Source organism: Macadamia integrifolia, chromosome 12 (genome assembly GCF_013358625.1).
Source record: "Macadamia integrifolia cultivar HAES 741 chromosome 12, SCU_Mint_v3, whole genome shotgun sequence".
NCBI lineage: Eukaryota > Viridiplantae > Streptophyta > Magnoliopsida > Proteales > Proteaceae > Macadamia > Macadamia integrifolia.
This window is the reverse complement of record NC_056568.1, coordinates 26,463,576-26,484,158: the sequence shown is the minus strand read 5'-3', so window position 1 is coordinate 26,484,158 and position 20,583 is coordinate 26,463,576. Positions and strand designations below refer to the sequence as shown.

Sequence of the window (20,583 nt, the reverse complement as noted above, 5' to 3'; positions counted from 1 at the left end):
TTGATTCTAGTTTTGAAATGCTCCCTTCTCCAGTAGGACAATTCCCGATCCAATAAGGACTTTGATTTGGACAGATGATAAATACTTTGGATGGATAGTATATGTTATATTTTGTAATCTATTTCAATCCTATGATTATTATTTGTTAAGTTTGTATCAAATTCTTGACCCGTTTTGAAGATTGACCCGCTCCGACATATTTTGGTGGTGAACCGAATGGGAAGTTTTATGAGATCTGTGATGGAAGCAAAGGGGTTGGGCCAATATGGTTCAACCGAATTGACCATGACCCGATGGGTCAACCCGCGAGTTGGAATATATAATGTACCGTTGTCTTGGTGAGAAAGTCATTGTATTTTTAGAGGGCTTTTCGAGCTACGGTTTTAGGGCGAGTTTTCTTGCCGCTGCTTGATTATAATCTCTCTTCTGCATTAGTGAAACATCTTCTTTTTTGTTCGAGGATGTAGCACACCACACCGCTGTGTGAACCTCGTTAAATCTCTGTGTTGTGTAGATCTATTATCTTTTTATTTTCGTATTTTCTTGGTGTTTGCTTTAACATTATTTACTCATTTTTTCTTTTAACAATCTACAATCTTTAGACGTAATTAAATTTTTCGACAAACTTCAATCTTTACATATATATATATATATATCAGACTTAGGCAGCGAGGGAAGCAAGAAGGCAAAGAATTTGTCTCTTCTTATATTTGATTTCAGAAAAATTTTCAATTTCTTCTTTTAAAAGCTGATCAAAGTAAATTGGATCTTGAGAATAAAAAGACAAATAAAATTCAATATAAGCAGAAGAAATATCTAACGGATTTTCTAGAATAGTAAGTTGATCTTTACACTTTCTAATAGCAAACATAATACATGAAAAATGAAAGCTTAAGGAAGACACAACTTACATATGGGTCTTGATTAACATAGATTGTTCGCTGGGCAAAAGTACCATTAGCGAGTTGTTTTGTTTGATTATGCGGAACACTGGTAACAACATTAAGGATTTGATTTCGAACCTCTTCGGATAAATAGAAATCCCACCAACCATGAAATTGGCTAGAAAATCCGGTTGCTATCATTTTGGCAACGGCCAAATCGATCGTTTGATGTTGTTTTACTGTTGTGGCATATATAAGCATCTACTTAAGAAGATTGATGATTTGATATTCATATAAACCATCAATATTCCATTCAACAATAGAGGTACCGTCAAACATGGCTGGCTCACCTTCCATCTCATATTGAAGATCAACAGAAGAAGGCCGAGGATAGTAATAATATGTCGGTGCCATAGGCATAATTTTATGAGCTTTCCTCATAACTTGATTAAGTTGAGGAATTGACTCAGGAATTGATGCCTGTTGAGGTAGCATAGATTGAAATTCTTTCTCAGCTGTTTCAAGTTCAGAATCAGAAGGTTTAGCTAGAGAAAGAGTCATAGCTTGTTTTTCTTTGTTCTTTGAAACATGTAGTTGACTGAGGCGTGATACAATTTCATCAAGAATGGTTGACTCAGTCTTACGAGTTGGAACATCCAATATAGGAGGAGGTTTGAAAATGACAGATTGGTTGCTTCTGATTTGAGAAGCAGCAGTTTGCCAAATTGGCTTTTGGTTATGCTCAGTTTTAGCATAGGAGGTAGACGGGATAGGAGCCTTTAAGGAATCTATCTTCGTCTCTATACGATCAGTCTGGCTTCCTATGGTCTGAAGACACAAATCAGTATAATTGTTCTATTCAACAATTTGACTAAGATGAGATTCAGTCAATGGAGAAGAGGAATAACTTGAAGTTTTGAGAGGAGTAGCCATCTGATTGGTTCATATCTTTAAGGCTTGAGAATGAGGACGAATAGATTCAATTTCTGTTCCTTCTTTCGTAACATAAGTGGTTGATTCCTTTTTAATTTCATTCACTTGTGGAGGGTCAAATGATTTATCCATAAGGTATATCTTTAACCATTGAAAAAATGGGAGATTTATTTGATGAGTTTCCATATGAGAAACCCATTTCTCATGAAGCTCTTGCCGCTGACGATTGAAATAGTGTTCCTCAAAGATCCATCTTTTCCAGCATTCTTAGCAGAATTATATTCTTGCATAAGGAATTGCTTATTGATTTGGAATTTGGGTTCCTCAGTGATATAAAGCATATATATTCCCATAGGTGCTTGCATATCAGAGAGGGTTGGAGATGAGGACCCATTTTCCGCATCAATAGGAGCAACAGGTGGTTGATTAGCCTGAGATGGTTCCCTTTGAGGAGGTCTATAAACATGTTGATTAACCTTGGTAGGTGTACGATTAGTTCCCTGATAATTGATTATTCCATCAAAAGTCTTGCTTTGAGCTCGAGATGTTGAAGCATGTGCAGGTGCTTGATATTTAGGATACTTAGAAGAGGAAGACATCACAGAAGAAGTAGATCTACGAGTATTATCGAGTCTACAGTCAAAAGTGATCTCAACATCATCAGAGGAGAGTTGGGTGATGTTTGATGGAGTAGTCCTGAAAGGTAGTTGGGTTTGAGCCACAGAGGTCAAAGCCCACAATTCTGGAAGGTTTACTTCTACCATCTAATACATTAGGGCACAAAAGTTTGAGACCGGCTGGAATTAGCCTGGAAAAGTACAGTTTACCCTTTAGGGTCTATAACATTAGCATTTGGAATGATGGTTGTCATTATTTTATAGTAGATACGATAAATCACAACGAGATTTTAGTTCCCGGAGCGAAATTGTATCCATAAATTTTTAAAGAGATTACTATAACATCAAGAATATTTGTATTTGTTATAGACATAGGAAGATTAGGTCTACACTGGAAATAGACTGGTCCTTCACAGAGACTGGTTTCAATGATACCCATAAGAGATTCATTAAAATTAAGCATTCGGGCATCACGAACAGAAGCAAATACCGCACTATTTAACCCTAGAAGAGTTAAGGGTTTAATGCTACTTGCACTAATCCAATGTAGATGAACTTAAATCCATGTTCTCTATGCCTTTGAATTTGAGAACTGATCAGGAGTTGGATTTGTTCCTGGTCAGAGAAAAGAGTATGGGTGCTTTCTCTTGTCTTTATGACATAGTCACTATGAAAAGCAAAAGTCCCTTTATGGTATACCTCAGACTCAGGTATTATGGGAATGGTATAATTATTTATGGCAGCTTTTAAATTTTTGAAAACCACTTCTTTGAAATTATGGACTTAATCATAAGTCCTTCCAGTTGTGCTCGGCTCAGAGGAAGATGATCTTCTCGAACTAGACCTAAAGTATAAAGCAATAGTTTAGAGTTTCTAGTCAATAAAGGTTTCGGTTAATATATCCTTCTGTCAATACCGCCTACTATCAATACTATTAAGCCTTCAAATGCCTATCCACGGTAATACGGCTGAGTACGACTTGGGTGTAGGTCAATACGACTTGGGTGAAGGTCTATAAGACAAAGGTGAAACATTACCAACTGAATAGTCTTTACGACTTTGACAACTTTCAACTTGACTCTGATACCATTTGGAGACAGGATCAAGAAATGATCAAACTTAGGCAGTGAGGGAAGCAAGAAGGCAAAGAATTTAACTCTTCTTAGATTTGATTTTAGAAAAAATTTTAATTTCTTCTTTTAGAAGTTGAACAAAGTAAATTGGATCTTGAGAATAAAAAGACAAATAAAATTCAATATAAGCAGAAGAAATATCTCACAGATTTTCTAGAATAACAAGCTGATCTTTGCACTTTCTAATAGCCACATAGTTGCATTAAATTGATACCTATAACTGAATAGTGAAATTTTTAGAAATGATAGAAATGCAATACAGGAGCCGACCCCATTTAGCTGAGATCTTCCTGACTTGCTCGTACTGTGCTTTTTTCCTTTTACTTACATTTCCCTTTTTCTTCTTGTCATTTTGTTTATACTCCGATCCATTTAGCCAACCCCATTAAGTTCGAATAAGGCTGAATTTGTTGTTTGTTTTAAGAAATGCAACATCACATAATTTAGTATTATTATAGATTCTTAGACTAAGATTAGCCTTGAGTACCCATCTGAGATTCACCACAAAAGAAAAAAAAAAAAGGCACATTCAACATTCGATGATACTTCTTTAGCCAGGAAATTGAGTTGCAGAGGCTATAGATTTGTCTGCCTTGAATACTGCCAATCACGGTTAAGAATTTTGAGGCAATACTAAAGTAGCAGTTGTAGACTAGTAACATCTAATGGATAGTTCTCTCGTTCCTACAGTTCCTTTTCCACATCCTTAAGATTTTGTCTCCAATTGTAAATGTTTGTTGAGAGATTTCTTGTGTTGATTTCAACCCTTGCAGCAGAATAATATTCTATGACTTTGCATAGGTTTCCTTATTGGCCCACGTGGAAAGAAAAAACTATTTTGGGAAAGCGCATTCTTTCAGGTTACTCTAATTGTTACTTTGTTCCATTATAAACCATTTGCATTAATTGTGGAAAGCAAATTATCAAGACAAAAGGAGGACATACTTGAAAGGAAAATTTGGTTCAAATGATCACTTTTGTTGGGTAATTGTATTACAATTTCTTATAAAATACAAATTACAATACAAAGCTTTTGCAGTAGAAACTATAATGTTGTTGTATTGATCCTTGGATGAAATGAGATGAAGAAATACTTGAAATAGATGTTGAATCACCACCACAACAACTAAAGAAGCTTCGAACAGAATTGAGGTTGAGTCACGCTTGTAGTGCTGCCTTTAAGGTAATTGATGTCCTCTACTGCCAAAAGTTGTTCTGCACCTTCTACCTCTAAGATAAAACAACATTTCATTAGAAGATGAGGCAGTTCTTTTTGTCCCTTATAGGAGCAAAAAGCTACAGCATAGCAGCCCCCCCTCTAACTTTACATAAGACTTATAGAAAAATGGAAAGAAGAGAATGACTTGTAGGGTTACAACAAGTAGAAATGGATGGAATGTCAATGAATGAATGTCTGTCTCTGCAAGGTATTTGGTTGGATTTATATAGACCCAAAACCAAACCTTTGTACTCTCTTGGATTCCCCAAGAGTAACCTCCAACTAATGGCAAATTAATTGGAGAATAATGTCATATGGACATGAATTGAAAATTAATTCAATAAATTGAATTAATCCCAATCAATTCTCTTTGCCCACCTCTCCACTCTTAGTGATGGCTATGAATGGAATTTAGGGCTCCTATAGGGTATTATTGACCATTTTTTAGCCCACCTCTCCACCCATGGTAGTGATCATGAATGGACTTTAGGACACTCATATAATGACGTTGACCATTTACCTCCATTTGGTAATAACCTATGGCATGAATTGAGAATTAATTTTATAAATAAAATTAATCAAAATCAATTCTCTTTGCCCACCTCTTCACTCATGGTAATAGCCATGCATGGACTTTAGGGCTCCCATAAGGTGTTATTGATCTTTTTCTACTACCTTGACCCTAAGGGTCCCACACCATTACAAGTCATAAAATATGTAAAAGAAAAACCTCATTTTGAAACTTAAATATAATAAAATATATATAAATTCGAACAATTCCTCTCAAGTTTCAAACGACACATAGGACACATGTGCTATGACTGTATTAAACACTATAGGATGCATCGTTGTAGGTGTCTTTCAGACTTGAACCTACGTTAGGTCTAATAAGCCGCGCTACAGAGTACGGGTAGAGTCAGACTCCTTGAACCTTTTCTCATAGGTGTAACTGACCGACCCATTAACTATTTCCCATAAGTCGACTTTTTGAGCTACCCATCATATAGTCAATTTGGACTTTTGAACTGGCCATGTCCCTTATCTTAGACTCATGAATGTTTAGAGAACTTGCCTATAAGTTCTCATCGACGGTGGCCACACCCTCTACATTCACTTAGATTAGTCCCCGATGTGCACCACAATTAATATACCCCCATATTTCCTGGGGATTAGACTAATTGAGAGCTTTACTGCTCAACCTTTCTCCTTGTGGTAGTACTACTATCACCATTTATATCTTGGAATGAATACTTATAAAAGCAGTAGTATTGAACTGACCATCCCATGACTTTGTTTGTACCCCTTGAACATAATTTAGGCATTAAGCCTCTTTACATAGGTAGGGTGTCCATCACATGACATAAGGATTAGGCATCAACCACATTCCTGTAAGTGCACTACATAAGTTCTTGACAGACATGCTTTGTGAACATATCAGCTTGGTTACTTTCTGATTTCACATAATCGATAGCTATCATTTCTTCATTTATGTACTGTCTTACAAGATTGTGTCTTAGGTATATGTGTCTCCTTTTACCATTGTATATCCGGTTTTTGGCTAGATGTATAGCCGCTTGATTATCACAATGTATTGATATCGATGGCGCCAGTTTTTACCACAATGGAATATCTGTCATTAAGTTTCTAAGCCATTCGGTTTCCGTTCCTACATTTTCTATGGCTATGAACTCAGCTTCCATGGTAGAGTCCGTCTCACAAGATTGCTTTGTGGACTTCCATGAGATGGCACCGTTTGCTAGTGTCAATACATACCCACTAGTTGCTAAAGACTCGTTTGTATCCGAGATCCAATTTGCATCACAATACCCTTCCAACACCGCTGGTTTACCACTATAGTGCAAATTATAGTTTATAGTACATTTTAGGTACCTCAACAACCTATCAACCACACTCCAATGCTCTTTACTTAGATTATGGAAACCTGAGGAATCTACCAAACAGTATATGTGAGTTGAAATCTCTTGAAAATCTCATTCTTTGTGGTTGCTTAAAACTTGAAAAGTTGCCAGAAGGGCAATATCAGAACACGTACAATTCATTAGATATGTGACTGAACCAATAATTGGAGCAAATCTTTTTTTATTCACCGGTTCACCCAAGTTTTTTTTCAAATGACATCCCAAATCAAAAGGTGTTTTAACCGCTGAAACTTCATGGTACCCATACTTTTTAAGTATGTTTTCTACATAATGGGCTTTGGATAGTGAAATATTATTCTCTTGCTTGATCTTGATCCCAAGGATCATATCAAGCTCTCCTAAATCCCTTGTGTCAAAACTAAACATCAAAATTTTCTTAGCTTGATTCACTATCTCCAAGTTTGTTCCTATTATCAGCATATTATCTATATATAGCAGTATGAATACGCCCTTACAACCATGAAAACTCCTATATAAGCACCTTTCAACATCGTTCACAATGAAACCATTTGAAATTAAAACTTTGTCTAATTTTTCATGCCATTGCTTTGGTGTCTACTTCAATCTATATAAAGATTTTCGAAGCTTACAAACTTTTTACTCTTGTCCATCTACAACACAATCTTCTGGTTGCTTTATGTAAATTTCTTCCTATAAGTCCCCATTTAGAAATACTGTTTTCACATCCATTTGATGGATGACCAGGTTATGTATTGACGTCATTGCTAACATAACCCTTACTGTGGCAATTTTAGAAACTGGGCCAAATGTGTCAAGGTAATCAATGTTAGGCTTTTGCCTAAATCCCTTGACTACAAGTTTGGCCTTAAAACGATCAGGTGACTCATCACTTTTTAGTTTCTTTCGAAATATCCACTTAGTTTCCAAAGTTTTGGAACCAATTGGTAATTTTACTAATTCCCAAGTGTTATTCTCCAAGATTGAATCTAGTTCAATCTTGATTGCCTCATTCCAAAAGACGACATCTGATGATGTAATGACCTCTTTGTATGTAAGAGGATTCTTGTCTACTAAATATACAAGCCACTCATCATTCGAATATTTGGGTCTTTTGATTTGCTTGCTCATCATTTGTTGACTTCCATCACCATTACCCAATTCTTGATTGGAAACCCTTTCATTTGAATCTATTTTTTCATAAGTCAATTGACTATCCTTACTTGTAGGTAAGTTGGACTTAAAGGAAAATATGTTTTCAAAGAACTCAACGTCCCTTGATTCTATGATGCTATTTGACTCAATAACCTCATTCATGGCTTTAATCACTATGAATCTGTATGCTGTACTATTAGTAGCATACCCCAAAAACACACAATCACATGTTTTTTATCCCAATTTTTTTTCTTGGTATTCAGTAATAATACCTTAGTCAAACAGCCCCAAATCTGTAAGTGTTTTAGACTTGATTTTCTTCCAAACCATTTCTCAAATGGTATCATACCAGTCTTGTTATGTGGGATTCTATTTGATAGATAATATGCCATTAGCATGGTTTCCCCCCACATATCAAGTGGTACACTTGAAGTCAATAACATAGAGTTCATCATCTCTTTAAGAGATCTATTTTTCCTTTTGGCAACCCCATTGGATTCTGGTTGGTATGGAGCGGTTGTTTCATGGATAATTCCATTTTCCTCACAAAACTTTTCAATGTTAAAATATTTAGTCCCTCTATTGGTTCTAAGTCTTTTAACCTTCTTGTCAAATTGATTTTCAACTTCCGTTTTGTAAGATATAAATGCCTTTCTGGCCTCATCATTTGATTTGAGTAAATAAATTACGGTATACATATAGTGGTCATCTACGAAGGTTATAACATAGTTGTTTCCTCCCCTAGACTCATATGACTTATAGTCATTCAAGTCACTATGGATCAATTCCAAGAGATCACTCTTTCTTTCTATAGTTTTATGAGGATTTTTGGTTAACTTTGCCTCTACATAAGTTGTACACTTGTTCACAAGGGGTTCCACCTTATTGGTGATTATGTCTAATTTACATAGTTTGGTGATGTACTTCACACTACTATGACCCAACCTATCATGCCGCAAATCAAAGGATTAGTAGGGACAACAATGTAAGCAGAAGAAGTACTAGTTTTCTCAATTACAATATTTTTAATGCTTAGTACAAATAACCCCTCACTAAGGTATCTTTTCCCCATAAATACATTGTTCCTTCCAGTACATGGAGGACATTGGTGAGAACCATAGTCTTCCCTGAAGTGAGCTTCAACACTACCTTTCATTTCCCCATAATAGGGGCATTTGAGAATTTTCCATGAATACCTTTTGTCTCCCATACTCATGGAATAATAAGAGAATATATTCAGATCACCACAAATGTGTCTTGTAGGACCGGTATCCAATACCCAATCTTTTGATTTTTCAACCAAATTTGCTTCTGTGACCATAGCTACAAAGACGTTGTCTTCAACTAGGTTCATATTTTCAAATTTTTTTCTTCTTGAATCGGCAATCTTTCTTGATGTGCTCTAGTTTACTGCACACATAACAAGTGGGTTTCTTCTTCTTAAAAGAAGGCTCATCATTGTATTGATAGTTCTTCATTTTTTTGTCTTGTTTGTTGGTTTCTACCAAGTTCGTTTTTAAGTGTTTCTCCCCAAGGTCCTTTTCGCCATTGTCCTTGTTCCGGTTCTTTTCCTCAATTTTGATCCTTACAACCAACTGGTCCAAGATCAACTCTGTCTTCTTGTGTTTCATTGACAACTTGAAAGCATCCCAAAAAGATGGAAGTTTTTCAATCAAGGCACCGGTCACAAATTCTTCTGGTAGAACCATTTTTTCCTTTGCTAGCTTTCCAACCAAGATTTGAAATTGATCAATTTGATTTGAAATGATGTCATTATCTTTCATAGTAAAATTTAGAAAGTTAGCCACCAAGTACTTCTTTAAACCAGCATCCTCAAGAGAGTACTTATTTACCAAAGCAATCAAAATCAAATATGCATACTCCAATGAACCATACACATGGTATAAGTCATTGGATAATACATTCCAGATCCGATTTTTGCATTGGTAATCCGCTTAAATCCAAGCCACCCTTTTGCCCTCCTTTATAGGATCATTGCTTTTTTCCCTCATAGGTTCAGTCAAGGCAAATACCATCCCAATTTGGGGTAATGCAAACAATATCATTTGCCTCCATCGTTTGAAGTTTTGATCTCCAAACTGATCAATTTTGTCAAATTTAGTGACAATCCTCATCTTACCCAAATCCGGGATAAGATCAGTTACCGACGGGATAACATTGGTGGGAATTGAATCAATGGTGGGTAAATGAGGAATCCCCTTACCATTGTAGCTAACATGAACCCCACCTCCTTGGTTGTTGATTGTTCCTTCAACATTGATGTTTGAAGGATCTCCTACGTTGATAGTTCCATCAACAACATTGTTGTTCGAAACAACACCTATGATAGTGATTGTAGGACCATCATTGTTGTTGGAGTCATCACCTCTGTTGAGGCTCGCATCTCCAAGTTCAGCCATGGGATTTTACAACGATCAATTACCTTAAAATTGTCGGGTAATTGTGTTACAATTTCTTACAAAATACAAATTGTAATACAAAGCTTTTGTAGTAGAAACTGTGATGTTGTTGTATTGATCCTTAGCTGAAATGAGATGAAGAAAGACTTGAAATAGATGTTGAATCACCACCACAACAACTGAAGAAGCTTCGAACAGAATTGAGGTTGAGTCACACTTGTAGTGCTGCCTTTAAGGTAATTGATGCCCTCTACTATCAAGAGTTGTTCTGCACCTTCTACCTCCAAGATAAAACAACCTTCCACTAGAAGATGAGACAGTTCTTCTAGTCCCTTATAGGAGCAAAAAGCTACAGTACAACAGCCCTCTCTAACCTTACACAAGACTAAGAGAAAAATGGAAGAAAGAGAATGACTTGTATGATTATAACAAGTAGAAATGGATGGAATGTCAATGTATGAATGTCTGTCTCTGCAAGGTATTTGGTTGGGTTTATATAGACCCAAAACCAACCATTTGCACCCTCTTGGATTCCCCAAGAGTAACCTCCAACTAATGGCAAGTTAATTGGAGAATAATGTCATATGAACATGAATTGGGAATTAATTCTCTTTGCCCACCTCTCCACTCTTAGTGATGGCCATGAATGGAATTTAAGGCTCCTATAGGGTGTTATTGACCATTTCTAGCCCACCTCCCCACTCATGGTAGTGACCATGAATGGACTTTAGGGCACTCATATAACGACATTGACCATTTACCTTCATTTGACAATAACTTATGGCATGAATTGAGAATTAATTTTATAAATAAAATTAATCAAAATCAATTCTCTTTGCCCACCTCTCCACTCATGGTAATGTCCCTGAATGGACTACAGGGCTCCCATAGGGTGTTATTGACCTTTTTCCACTACCTTGACCCTAAGGGTCCCACACCATTACAAGTCATAAAACACATAAAAGAAAAACCTCATTTTGAAACTTAAATATAATAAAATAGATATAAATTCTAACAACTTTACTGTTATTTCCTGAAATTGATTGCTTAGTAATACTGATTATGGCTTAGAAATACTTATAAGATTTGATCAAAAAGGTTAGAATTACCATCATAAATCCAAATTCAATTCAAATGTTCCCATAAAAAATTCCAAAGCCAAATGTAATCACTGGTTACAGGAAAGATTATTTTCAGGTTTTCCTTATTTCAGCTGAAGAAACAATCGACTAACAATTTCAGAACTGTTGTATCTATGGACTTGGGATTTTGTCTTGCACAAATTTATTCACTTGCTCTTGGATTCCAAAGTAAATGCCTGCAATGATAAAAGAACCTCCTTTAACCTCTGCTTCGTATCAGCATCCAATAAGTTGCCTTCACCATCAAACTTCTGTGGAGGTTGGAATGCATATGCGAAAAACTCCGGCTTGTTTATGAAATGCATATCAAGATAAACCCCAATTTGGCGCAAATGGTACTGCCCTCTTCCTCCACCAAAATTTCCTCCAGTGCTTACAATGGCAGCTCGCTTACCAGCCCAAACATTTGGAGGTCTAGATGCCCAGTCAATTGCGTTCTTCAGAGGAGCTAGATTCAGAGGTAGAGAAAATAAGAACTCAGCCAAAAAACAAAGAAGCAGAAATCATAAGCCTCAGTTCTAATATGCTTGTGCCATTGCCTTGTTCTCATTAATGTTTTGATACTTTTGGGGAGGGTAGTGGAGGGTGGAGGGGGTGAATTATAGTACTTTATTAACAGAAGAAAGAAATGGATAAGCTTAACCTGTCAGTGCCAATTGTGCAAGCCAACTACAAGCAATATAAAATACAAAGGATTAAAGAGCTATGTGGATTGACAGATCATCAAGCTATAAGCTTCAGGCCCTGAAGGATGAACAATTATAAATTCAAAATTTTAATCGGCTTAGATCTAATATGTTGAGAAGATGGATAATCAGTAAAATCAGAAACGAAATTAGCTGCTAATATCTAGTAATTTCGGTAGAAATACTTTCTCAGAAGGTATGACCATGCAAAACTTTGTTAAATTTCCAAACCTCGCAAAATTTGTCATATTGCTGCAGACCAGCTCAAGACTGTCTTGTTGAGCCGAAAATTGGGGTCATGCAAGCAATGATTTGGACCCAAAAACATGCAATAACTGGGATGCAATATAGACCATCTTAGCACTCATTTGGAGCATTTCAACAGGTTTACATCTGTCATGGGCCTCAGCCTCAGGCTCCATTAGTATGGTTTTCTTGTTTCTATTTTACTTTGTTTTCTCCCTGGTTCTTTTTGGTTTGAGTCTTCTCAAGACTGCAGTAATATCTGGGTCTGCAATAAGTAGCATCGATGCTATCAGATTAGGATCTAATTTTGGATATATTACTCTATTTTAATCTTAAAACAGGCAGCTCTCTTTCACCTATATAAATACTCCACTCCCTTAGCCTTTTTATTTCATTTAGTTTGATAATGTAACTATTATTATGTCAGTAAGAAGCTATCTTTCCTCCATAAACACTAAACTATTTTTCCTTTTCTTAGTTTTATTTAATTTGATTAGTAAAGATTAGTTTAGAATAAGACACCAGAATGGGTCGTTTTTTATGTTTTACTTTTTTCCTGGCTTAACACCCCCCCCCCCCCCACCAAAAAAAAATCTCAGAAGTTAATGCATATTCCTCTGTTTGTGGACTGGATTGTTAAGCTTACAATCAAGTGCCCCAAGAATCCATTGGATATGGTTTTGAATCTATCCTATGGATCTGTACATGGTAGATTAAGGCACTTATGCTACAGAAAATGTCTAACCACCCTAGCTTTCACAAACTGATCAACGAGCTATTAGCCAATCTCTGTCTCCACTTAGAAGTTAAAAAAGAGGTTACAATTGCAGAGAGTAGCCTTCTTCTCCTAATCAAGTGACAGTATCTTCACAGGCTACCAGAGTTTGAACTTAACCACAAGATCAAGGCTGCATCTTGCTCAATAATTAACAGTTTTATATACTCAGATATACTTTTCGGATTTGAGGTTTGAAATGATACATAGGTGTGGGGAACAGTGTACGGATTTTGAATTTCAATGATATATACTCTTTTCTGCTTTTATACTTTTTCTTCTTTGTTTATCAAAAAGGTAAAAAAGCAGGAAACAGAAAGGAAGAAAGAAATAATGACTTCTACTTTAAAACCAAAAAATGGCAAGACAAACCCCAAACCAGAAACATCAAACCAGAAAAGAAAAAAAAAATAAAAAAAGTGCCGGGAGTCATGATATCTCAGACCACTAAATCTAGGGATCCTAAGCCAATGATGCCTTCCCTGAAACTGATCTGGGATTGTTTGACAGATTTCCTCTCGTACTATGTGATGAGGTAAGTTAAGCTCAGACAAACAAACAAACACTAGCAAACTTAAAGAAACCAGAATCACAATGAACCTAATATCTGAGAAATACGGCAGAAACTTAATATGAATAGAACTAGCAAACTATGACTCCAAGGGGGCTGAAATCGATATATCTTAAGAGGGCCTAATGGGGTAAATATGTGGTAAAATTATAAAAGAGAACTAATTGTTAGACAGTAAGAAATATGCATGGACAGAATGGATGGTGGAAAACAGAAAATAGTAAGGGGCAAACTAGCATAAGTCATGATTTGCCAGCCCGATGAACACCATACTTGGGTCTAAAGGAATAGAAGATTAAGGGAATAACATAGTCAAATATCAATCCAAGCTGTTTCTCAGAAATTAATGACTGAAATTCAGACCCTGTTGCTGTCAAACACTCCTAGCTATTGCAGACTTATAACAACACTTAAAAATAACAGAATATAAGGAGAACTTGAAGAGAAATATTAATGGATTAAATAAGCACAAAAGAAGAGTTGATATCACCTGATAAGAGACCATAACAGTGAGGAATAGGAGCTGGAATATATGCTGGACAGTGATGAAAGAAAGAGGAAAAGAAGGGAAAAAGAAGGGAAGAAGGAGATATGGCCTGAGGTTGGGCTTCACCACCATCCCTCCAAGGAGGATTCACTATCTTGGTTGTGACTCATTCACCAATCACTCACATAGACCTAACTTGTCAAACAGCAAATTTAAGGCAATTGACACCACTTTGGCTTGCCTTGGCACCATAGCAACTAGGGTCAAAACAGGATTTTGAAAATGTTCCATGTCAGAGGAGGTCAGCACTTGACCCAACTCAACCTCATTTGAGGATTTGAGATGTCAAGAGAAAGACTATCCCAAAACTTTTTTCCTCGAATGAATGAAAACAAAATTGAATTCCAAACCTAAAATCAATCCACATAAATTCACCATAATTAAAAAAAAAAAAAAAAAAAAAAAAAAAAAAAAAAAAAAAAGAAGAAGAAGAAGAAGAAGAAGGAGGTTATTAGGGATAGCTCATAAAGCTGTCCAGATACCCATCATCCTATGGTATTCGCAACTATCTCCTTTCTTCTCTTCCACCTTCTCTGCACATTCCCTTAATTGTACATAGAAAAATAGATTTTTTAACTTTCACCCAAACAAAACAACTCAAAATATTCACAAATCACACTGAATCAGAAGAAACAAATAAAAGAGGAGAAAGGGAAGTACGGGAAATAGAGTAGTTGTACTCAGGCGAAGCAAAGAGAAAGCAATCGGCAGCAAGGATTTTCTGACGGAAGGTCTCTACTACTGGAGGGAAAGTACCGTTGACCTCAAGATCGGTGTTGATGAAAGGAAGTGGTGTAATGTCGACGTACTCAATCTTCATTCCCTTAACAGACTCCTGTGATATCTGGATTGCTACAACCATTAAAAGAAAAAAAGAAAAAAAAACACAGGTTGAGAGATCTTAAAGTCTACATCAACAAGAGATAGAAGAAGAAGAAGAAGAAGCAGTAGCAGTACCAGAGCGGATGAGCCCACGATGGTAGGAAGCTTTGCGGAGGGAACCGCAAAGAGCAACGACATTGATGTCTGGTACACCTGAAGTTGCCATCTCTCTCTCCCTCTCTCTCTCTCTCTCTCTCTCTCTAAGAGTGATTCCTCACAGTGTCTCTCTGCGTAAGTCCTGAAATAGAGTATGAGAGTGTTGGAGGGAACACATCACAAAAACAAAAAGGGAAGAAAGTTGACTCGGAGACAAGCTGGCCTATGCTTCTTCATTGTCTTTATTCTATTCCTTAAATTCTTAGAGCAGTTCGAATGTAGCGTCCTTTCTTTCCCAAGGAATCCGAAAAATGGCCCAGGCCCACTAATGTGACTCGCCAATAAGGAGAATCGTGAGCTTTCAACTTTGCACGTCTGGTGGGTCCCACCATTTGGGCCCGGCCATATAGAATCATAGATTAGTAGATACCTTCGCGTCTTGCAATATCTTTGCGGGAAAAAAAAAAACAAACGTATCGGTCTGGTGTTGCCTATGTGGATGCGAAAATACCACGATGGGATTAATTTATGCATTGAAGATGTTCTCATGTAAAAAGTTTTGTAACATCTTTCATCTCTATTTATTTTCATTGTATTCCACAGGCCGGCTTTGAATAGTATTGCAGATGCCCTGGCTCGAAAAGTCCTATCTCTTATGTGTGTGACAGATTGGTCTATTTTCATTCATTGGCTATATAACCTATGTTAGTTTGAAATCGTTGTCAGTTCACATAATGATGAGTAAATTTCCTATTCTACCAAAAAAAAAAAAGAAAAAATGCTCTCAATATTTGTTGTACATTAGATTGGTAGGTTTATTTTATTATTATTATTATTATTATTTTTTTAATTTTTGGGTAGTAGTGATAGAATTAGTCTTAGATCCTCTAATGTGCATCAACCCCTCAAGTGCACATCAGGCGATAGACAACACCAAAGCATGCACCCCAAAGGGATTCTTATTCTCTCCAGCTAAGGGTGGTTGAAGAGCATGGTAATCAGTATCAGTATTTGATTGTCTATATCAGGTGATCTGTATCATTTTGGCAAGTGTTTGATCTTGACACTTCGCTGATACCATATCGATTGAATGGTATGGACCAAGAGTAAAAAAGTAAAAAAAATATTTTAAGGTAAAATAAGAATATTTCTGTTTCATACTAGTAATCTGATATCAATCCATTCTAATACCATAATGATTTTTGGGATGACCATATCCATTTTGATACCATGCTAAAAGAGGGATCAATCAGACACCTGTAAGTGATTATTGTCTACCGCGGGTGCGGCGAGCATCAAACGGCCAAGACGACATTGGCATGTGCCCCGATGTTGTTTCGACCATCGGATGCTTTCCGCACCTACTACAGACGATGTTTTCACCAAAACAAGAGGAAAAAAAATAGAAGAAAAAGGTTATCCAAAAAGGATGTAATCCTTCTAACTAGATGTACAGCTAATTACTAGATATGGTAATATTGTTGGAATCTAAAATTTCAATCCCCCTAAAGCCATTAACCCATATTACCAAAAAAAAAACTTTAACAGTAGAATTTCCTCATTTTGGACATCAGAAGGTTTGTAAGGTGATAAATGTAATCTTATATGTGCTAAGTGCTAAAGTTTTATTTTTCTAAGAAATAAATAGTATATAAAGTTTGAACTAGAGCCAATGAATCGTTTTATTAGGTTTATTAATCGATAAAAATAAAAAAAGGGTTAGGTACAATTAGAGAATATGGTTTATAAATGGCATCTTGAGATTATTGACAAATCAGTTTAGTGAGTTTTAAAGTTCATTCAAGTCAATATTTTAGAATAAAAATAAAAAAAATGTTTACAAGTCATGAACTCATGATCAATTACTTCGGACCACACCAAGTTAGGTAAAGCATTCTGTTCCAAAGGATTAATAATGGATTGATGTGATATATAACAACATCTTAAAGAAAGAAAGCATTTTAATCAAAATTCTTTATTTTTAATATACATATATATATATATATATATATATTTTTTTTTCAAATCATCAAATCTCCTTTAAGAGAATATGTCTAGATTTTTTTTTATTATTTATTTTTTCTTGAGGTGGGTGTAAAGTGTCTAGTTGATCGGTCATTTTGCATAGCCACCATTTTTTTTCTTTTTTTTGGGTGGTGACATATGGCCACCATTTATTAAGTGTAATCAGTACCCTTCTCTCTCTCTCTCTCAAAAATTTTTATATTCAAATAAAAGTAACAGTCTTACAGGGAAAGAAAAATTGCAATTAAAAGAACAATAGAATGAAAAATAAAATAATTAAAAAAAAACCTTTATAATCATTTTTTGGGTAAAGTATTTATATCATGATTACACAATAAATTGACACCAAATAATAGCAAATGACATCCCCTAAGATTTTTGTCTTGTGCTGGGGAAGGGGGCATGGGTGCATAAAAATATTATTCTAATATATTTAGAATCTCATTAATTGTGGATTCTACTTTCAATTTTTATAAAAATAAATTTTACGTGATGTGGTGGCCATATAATTGAGATGGAAAAAGATGCTAAAAGCCTAGGGCATACATTGAGTCTCCTTACATTTATTATTATATTAATATGTGAGAGAGTTCAATGACACAGTTTAATGAGCATTGTTCTCAATACAAGGTGATTCGCCATTAAAAATAAATAAATAAATAAATAAAATTTTATAATTTTATAATAATATCATAGGAGAGAGGTTTCATAAAAGGCAGCATGGCTTTTGTAGCCGTGTGGAGACAATTATTTTACTCTTCCATGTATCTTGGTGCAGGGGTCACACCATCTTTTATGGTTATTTTTCTCTAATATTATTTTTAGTGCAATTGAATCAATTGAAATGTTTAATTTAGTCAATTTCGTTCACCTTTTAAGGTAGTTCTTCTATTTATTACGAGTTGAAAATCGACTAATGATTCTTCACCAGCAAAGAAAAAAAAAATGAAGACTAATGATATGGATGTCACATATGATTCTATCTATTTTTTGTCATGCTAAAAATTAAGATGAAAGGTACAATCTATATAGAAAATATATAAAAAAGAGATTATACTATATGTATTCATATTGAAAAAAAAAATTAAATTAAATTTCAGAGAATTTTAATGTTAAGGATAGAATGTTGTCAAACATAGTGTATGCTAGCACCTCTTGTGTTTATCTATTCCTTAATCCTATGAAATGACATATCTACCCCTATTATAGTATTATGGGAGGAGAGAGAGACACACACTAACAAGGAGATGCTAGTGCATGCAACCCATCATTTGAGAGAAAAGTTCGCCTGTTAATAATGCAAATGGAATATTTTTGCTTGCAGTTAACCATCAATTATACGGCCTTCTAAGGGTTTCTAAAACATTTTTATTGAATCAGACAACAGATAATATTACGTTTCTCCATGACCCCACTTGCTGCCCCCTTTTTTAAGTCGGCCCAATTCTTATGGATATCATGTTTCTAGCCACTCAGTTTGCAAATTCTTCATGTTGATTTATTCCTAGGGAGGCTAACTTGGTAGCCCATTCCCTAGCTAGGGAGGTTGTCTTTGTCATGTGTGACAGACTAACCAAATTCCATTCCTTGGTTTCATGCTTTGGGTAAGTGAAGAATTGGTACGAGCCGTAAACTCGGACATCCTGAGTTCGACTCCCACTAGCCACACCTTGGGGGGTGTTTAGTGCTCTTCACAACTTTCAGTGAAAGTTGAATGGTTCTCATTCAACCTTGGTATGATCCGATCCATGTGGTTGTGGAGTCAGTATGGGCCCGTGGGACTAGTCAGACCAAAGGCTTGGATACCCGTCGTTAGCAAAAAGAAGAAAGTAAGTGAAGAATTGTTCTTTCCCCTTCAATAAAGCTCTGTTTTACCCAAAAGGAAAGAAAAGAAAACTATCCTCAAACTTGTTGTGACCTTGGGTTCAAAGCATCCCCAAGACATAGCCAACTAACAATCCCTCGCTAATTTTGAGTTATCTACAAGGGAGAGGATCATTTGCCTCACAACATGGCCACTGCCTAAGCACGAGTCAATCACAGTGTGTTGGAGTATCTACAAGTGTGGGATTTTTCATTAACAAAACCACTTCATTCTTTGGCCTCAGCCAAACAAATAGATTAGGGAGAATATTATAAACATCTAAAAGGAGGAGAACTAGTGAACTACGCTCCAAGGCCATGAGGTGGGTGTTAGGTTAATAAAGAAGTTATGCAAGTCTTCAGAATTGGTCCTCACTTTCTTAATGCTCAAGTCATTAATTTGTGCCTGTTGAACTTCAAGAAGGAAACTTCTAGTGGTTGCTTCAATGGAATTTCCTATTATTAAGTAATCGGTTGTGAATAAGATACACTCCTTTATAAAGTAAACAAGTTGCCCAACCACACATATTAAGACCTAAATTAGCAACAGATACACACACCAAAATAATAAAGTCAAGGTTAGGAAAGGTGATTAAGGGAGATTCATATGTGGAATCTGGTACCTGTGTTGATGGATGTATAATGTAGCTAAATTGAAGACAATTAATCCACCATAAAGCAGGTGAGATGATTTTGTGGGGATTTGGTTTATCAAGTTTAAAAATGGTATGATTTCTATAGCTCTAAATAAAATAATAAATTATAATAAAAATAGAGAAGAAATTATTTAGATTTTTCTCAAGGATCAAATTGAAATTAAAAAAATACATGATTAAGTGCTTAAAGGAAGTAGCAAAAAGATATTTTGTCTATAAACCCAAAGTGGGCAACCACTGCATGTCAAATGTTTTATTTTACATCAGTGTCCTTTCTGGTGAATATTTCTCTCGGTACAGTTGAAACCATGGTTTCAAAAATCAGATCAAATTGAATTGGTATTAGCTGAGACTGATCCTATTCCCTGGTTAATCTTTTACCGATCTGATAAATGGTTCAAAACACATTTAAAAAAATAAAAAATAAGGGTAAATCTGTTTGATCCAATCCAATCCATCCTGATCCAAATCTGATCAGATCAGTATCGATTGAGACTGATCTCGAGCTTTAAAATCTTGGTCGAAACAAATTTAGATAAGTAGTTAGGTGCCATTAAAGGCGCCTGGGAAGTCTTCTCTAGGCTAGATCATCTCTGGTCATTATGTAATTTGTATTGTTTAAGTTGTTCAATGGTAGGATGAAAAATCTAGAATTAATTAACTTTTTTTATTTCCAAAGGTCTTAACAAACCTCCCTACCATTTTTGTTCTGGATTCATGGTTTTACTGTTAGTTTTTACTAGGAAGGACTCCAATATGTACTTGAATTTATGATCAATTCCTACTCTTGGATTAGACAAACCAATACAATTTTAAGAAATGATAGAGAACAAGA

At 35.6% G+C, this 20,583-nt stretch overlaps 1 protein-coding gene across 2 annotated transcripts; it reads right to left on the bottom strand.

The window, feature by feature from the left end:
- Window positions 1-11,364: 11,364 nt before the first annotated feature.
- LOC122057577 (NADPH:quinone oxidoreductase-like) lies at window positions 11,365-15,413 on the bottom strand. Of its 2 annotated transcripts, none has more exons than XM_042619726.1 (3): window positions 15,184-15,413; window positions 14,983-15,078; window positions 11,365-11,849 (listed from the first exon to the last, which is right to left on the bottom strand). In XM_042619726.1, exons 1-3 carry the CDS (start codon window positions 15,272-15,274, stop codon window positions 11,548-11,550), a joined length of 489 nt encoding a protein of 162 aa, XP_042475660.1. In that variant the 5' UTR covers window positions 15,275-15,413; the 3' UTR covers window positions 11,365-11,547. The 2 variants fall into 2 exon arrangements, with proteins under 2 accessions (XP_042475660.1, XP_042475659.1); XM_042619725.1 differs by having other exon boundaries at window positions 14,887-15,078; window positions 15,184-15,402.
- Between the last annotated feature and the right edge of the window lie 5,170 nt (window positions 15,414-20,583).

Excerpts from the sequence above, each read along its gene's own strand:
- LOC122057577 (XM_042619725.1), bottom strand. The coding sequence starts at position 15,274 with ATGGCAACTTCAGGTGTACCAGACATCAATGTCGTTGCTCTTTGCGGT. Across the intron at positions 15,079-15,183 it reads TCGTGGGCTCATCCGCTCTG|CAATCCAGATATCACAGGAG; the intron begins GTACTGCTACTG and ends TAATGGTTGTAG. Across the intron at positions 11,850-14,886 it reads GTACAACTACTCTATTTCCC|CTCCTCTGAAGAACGCAATT; the intron begins GTACTTCCCTTT and ends CTCTGAATCTAG.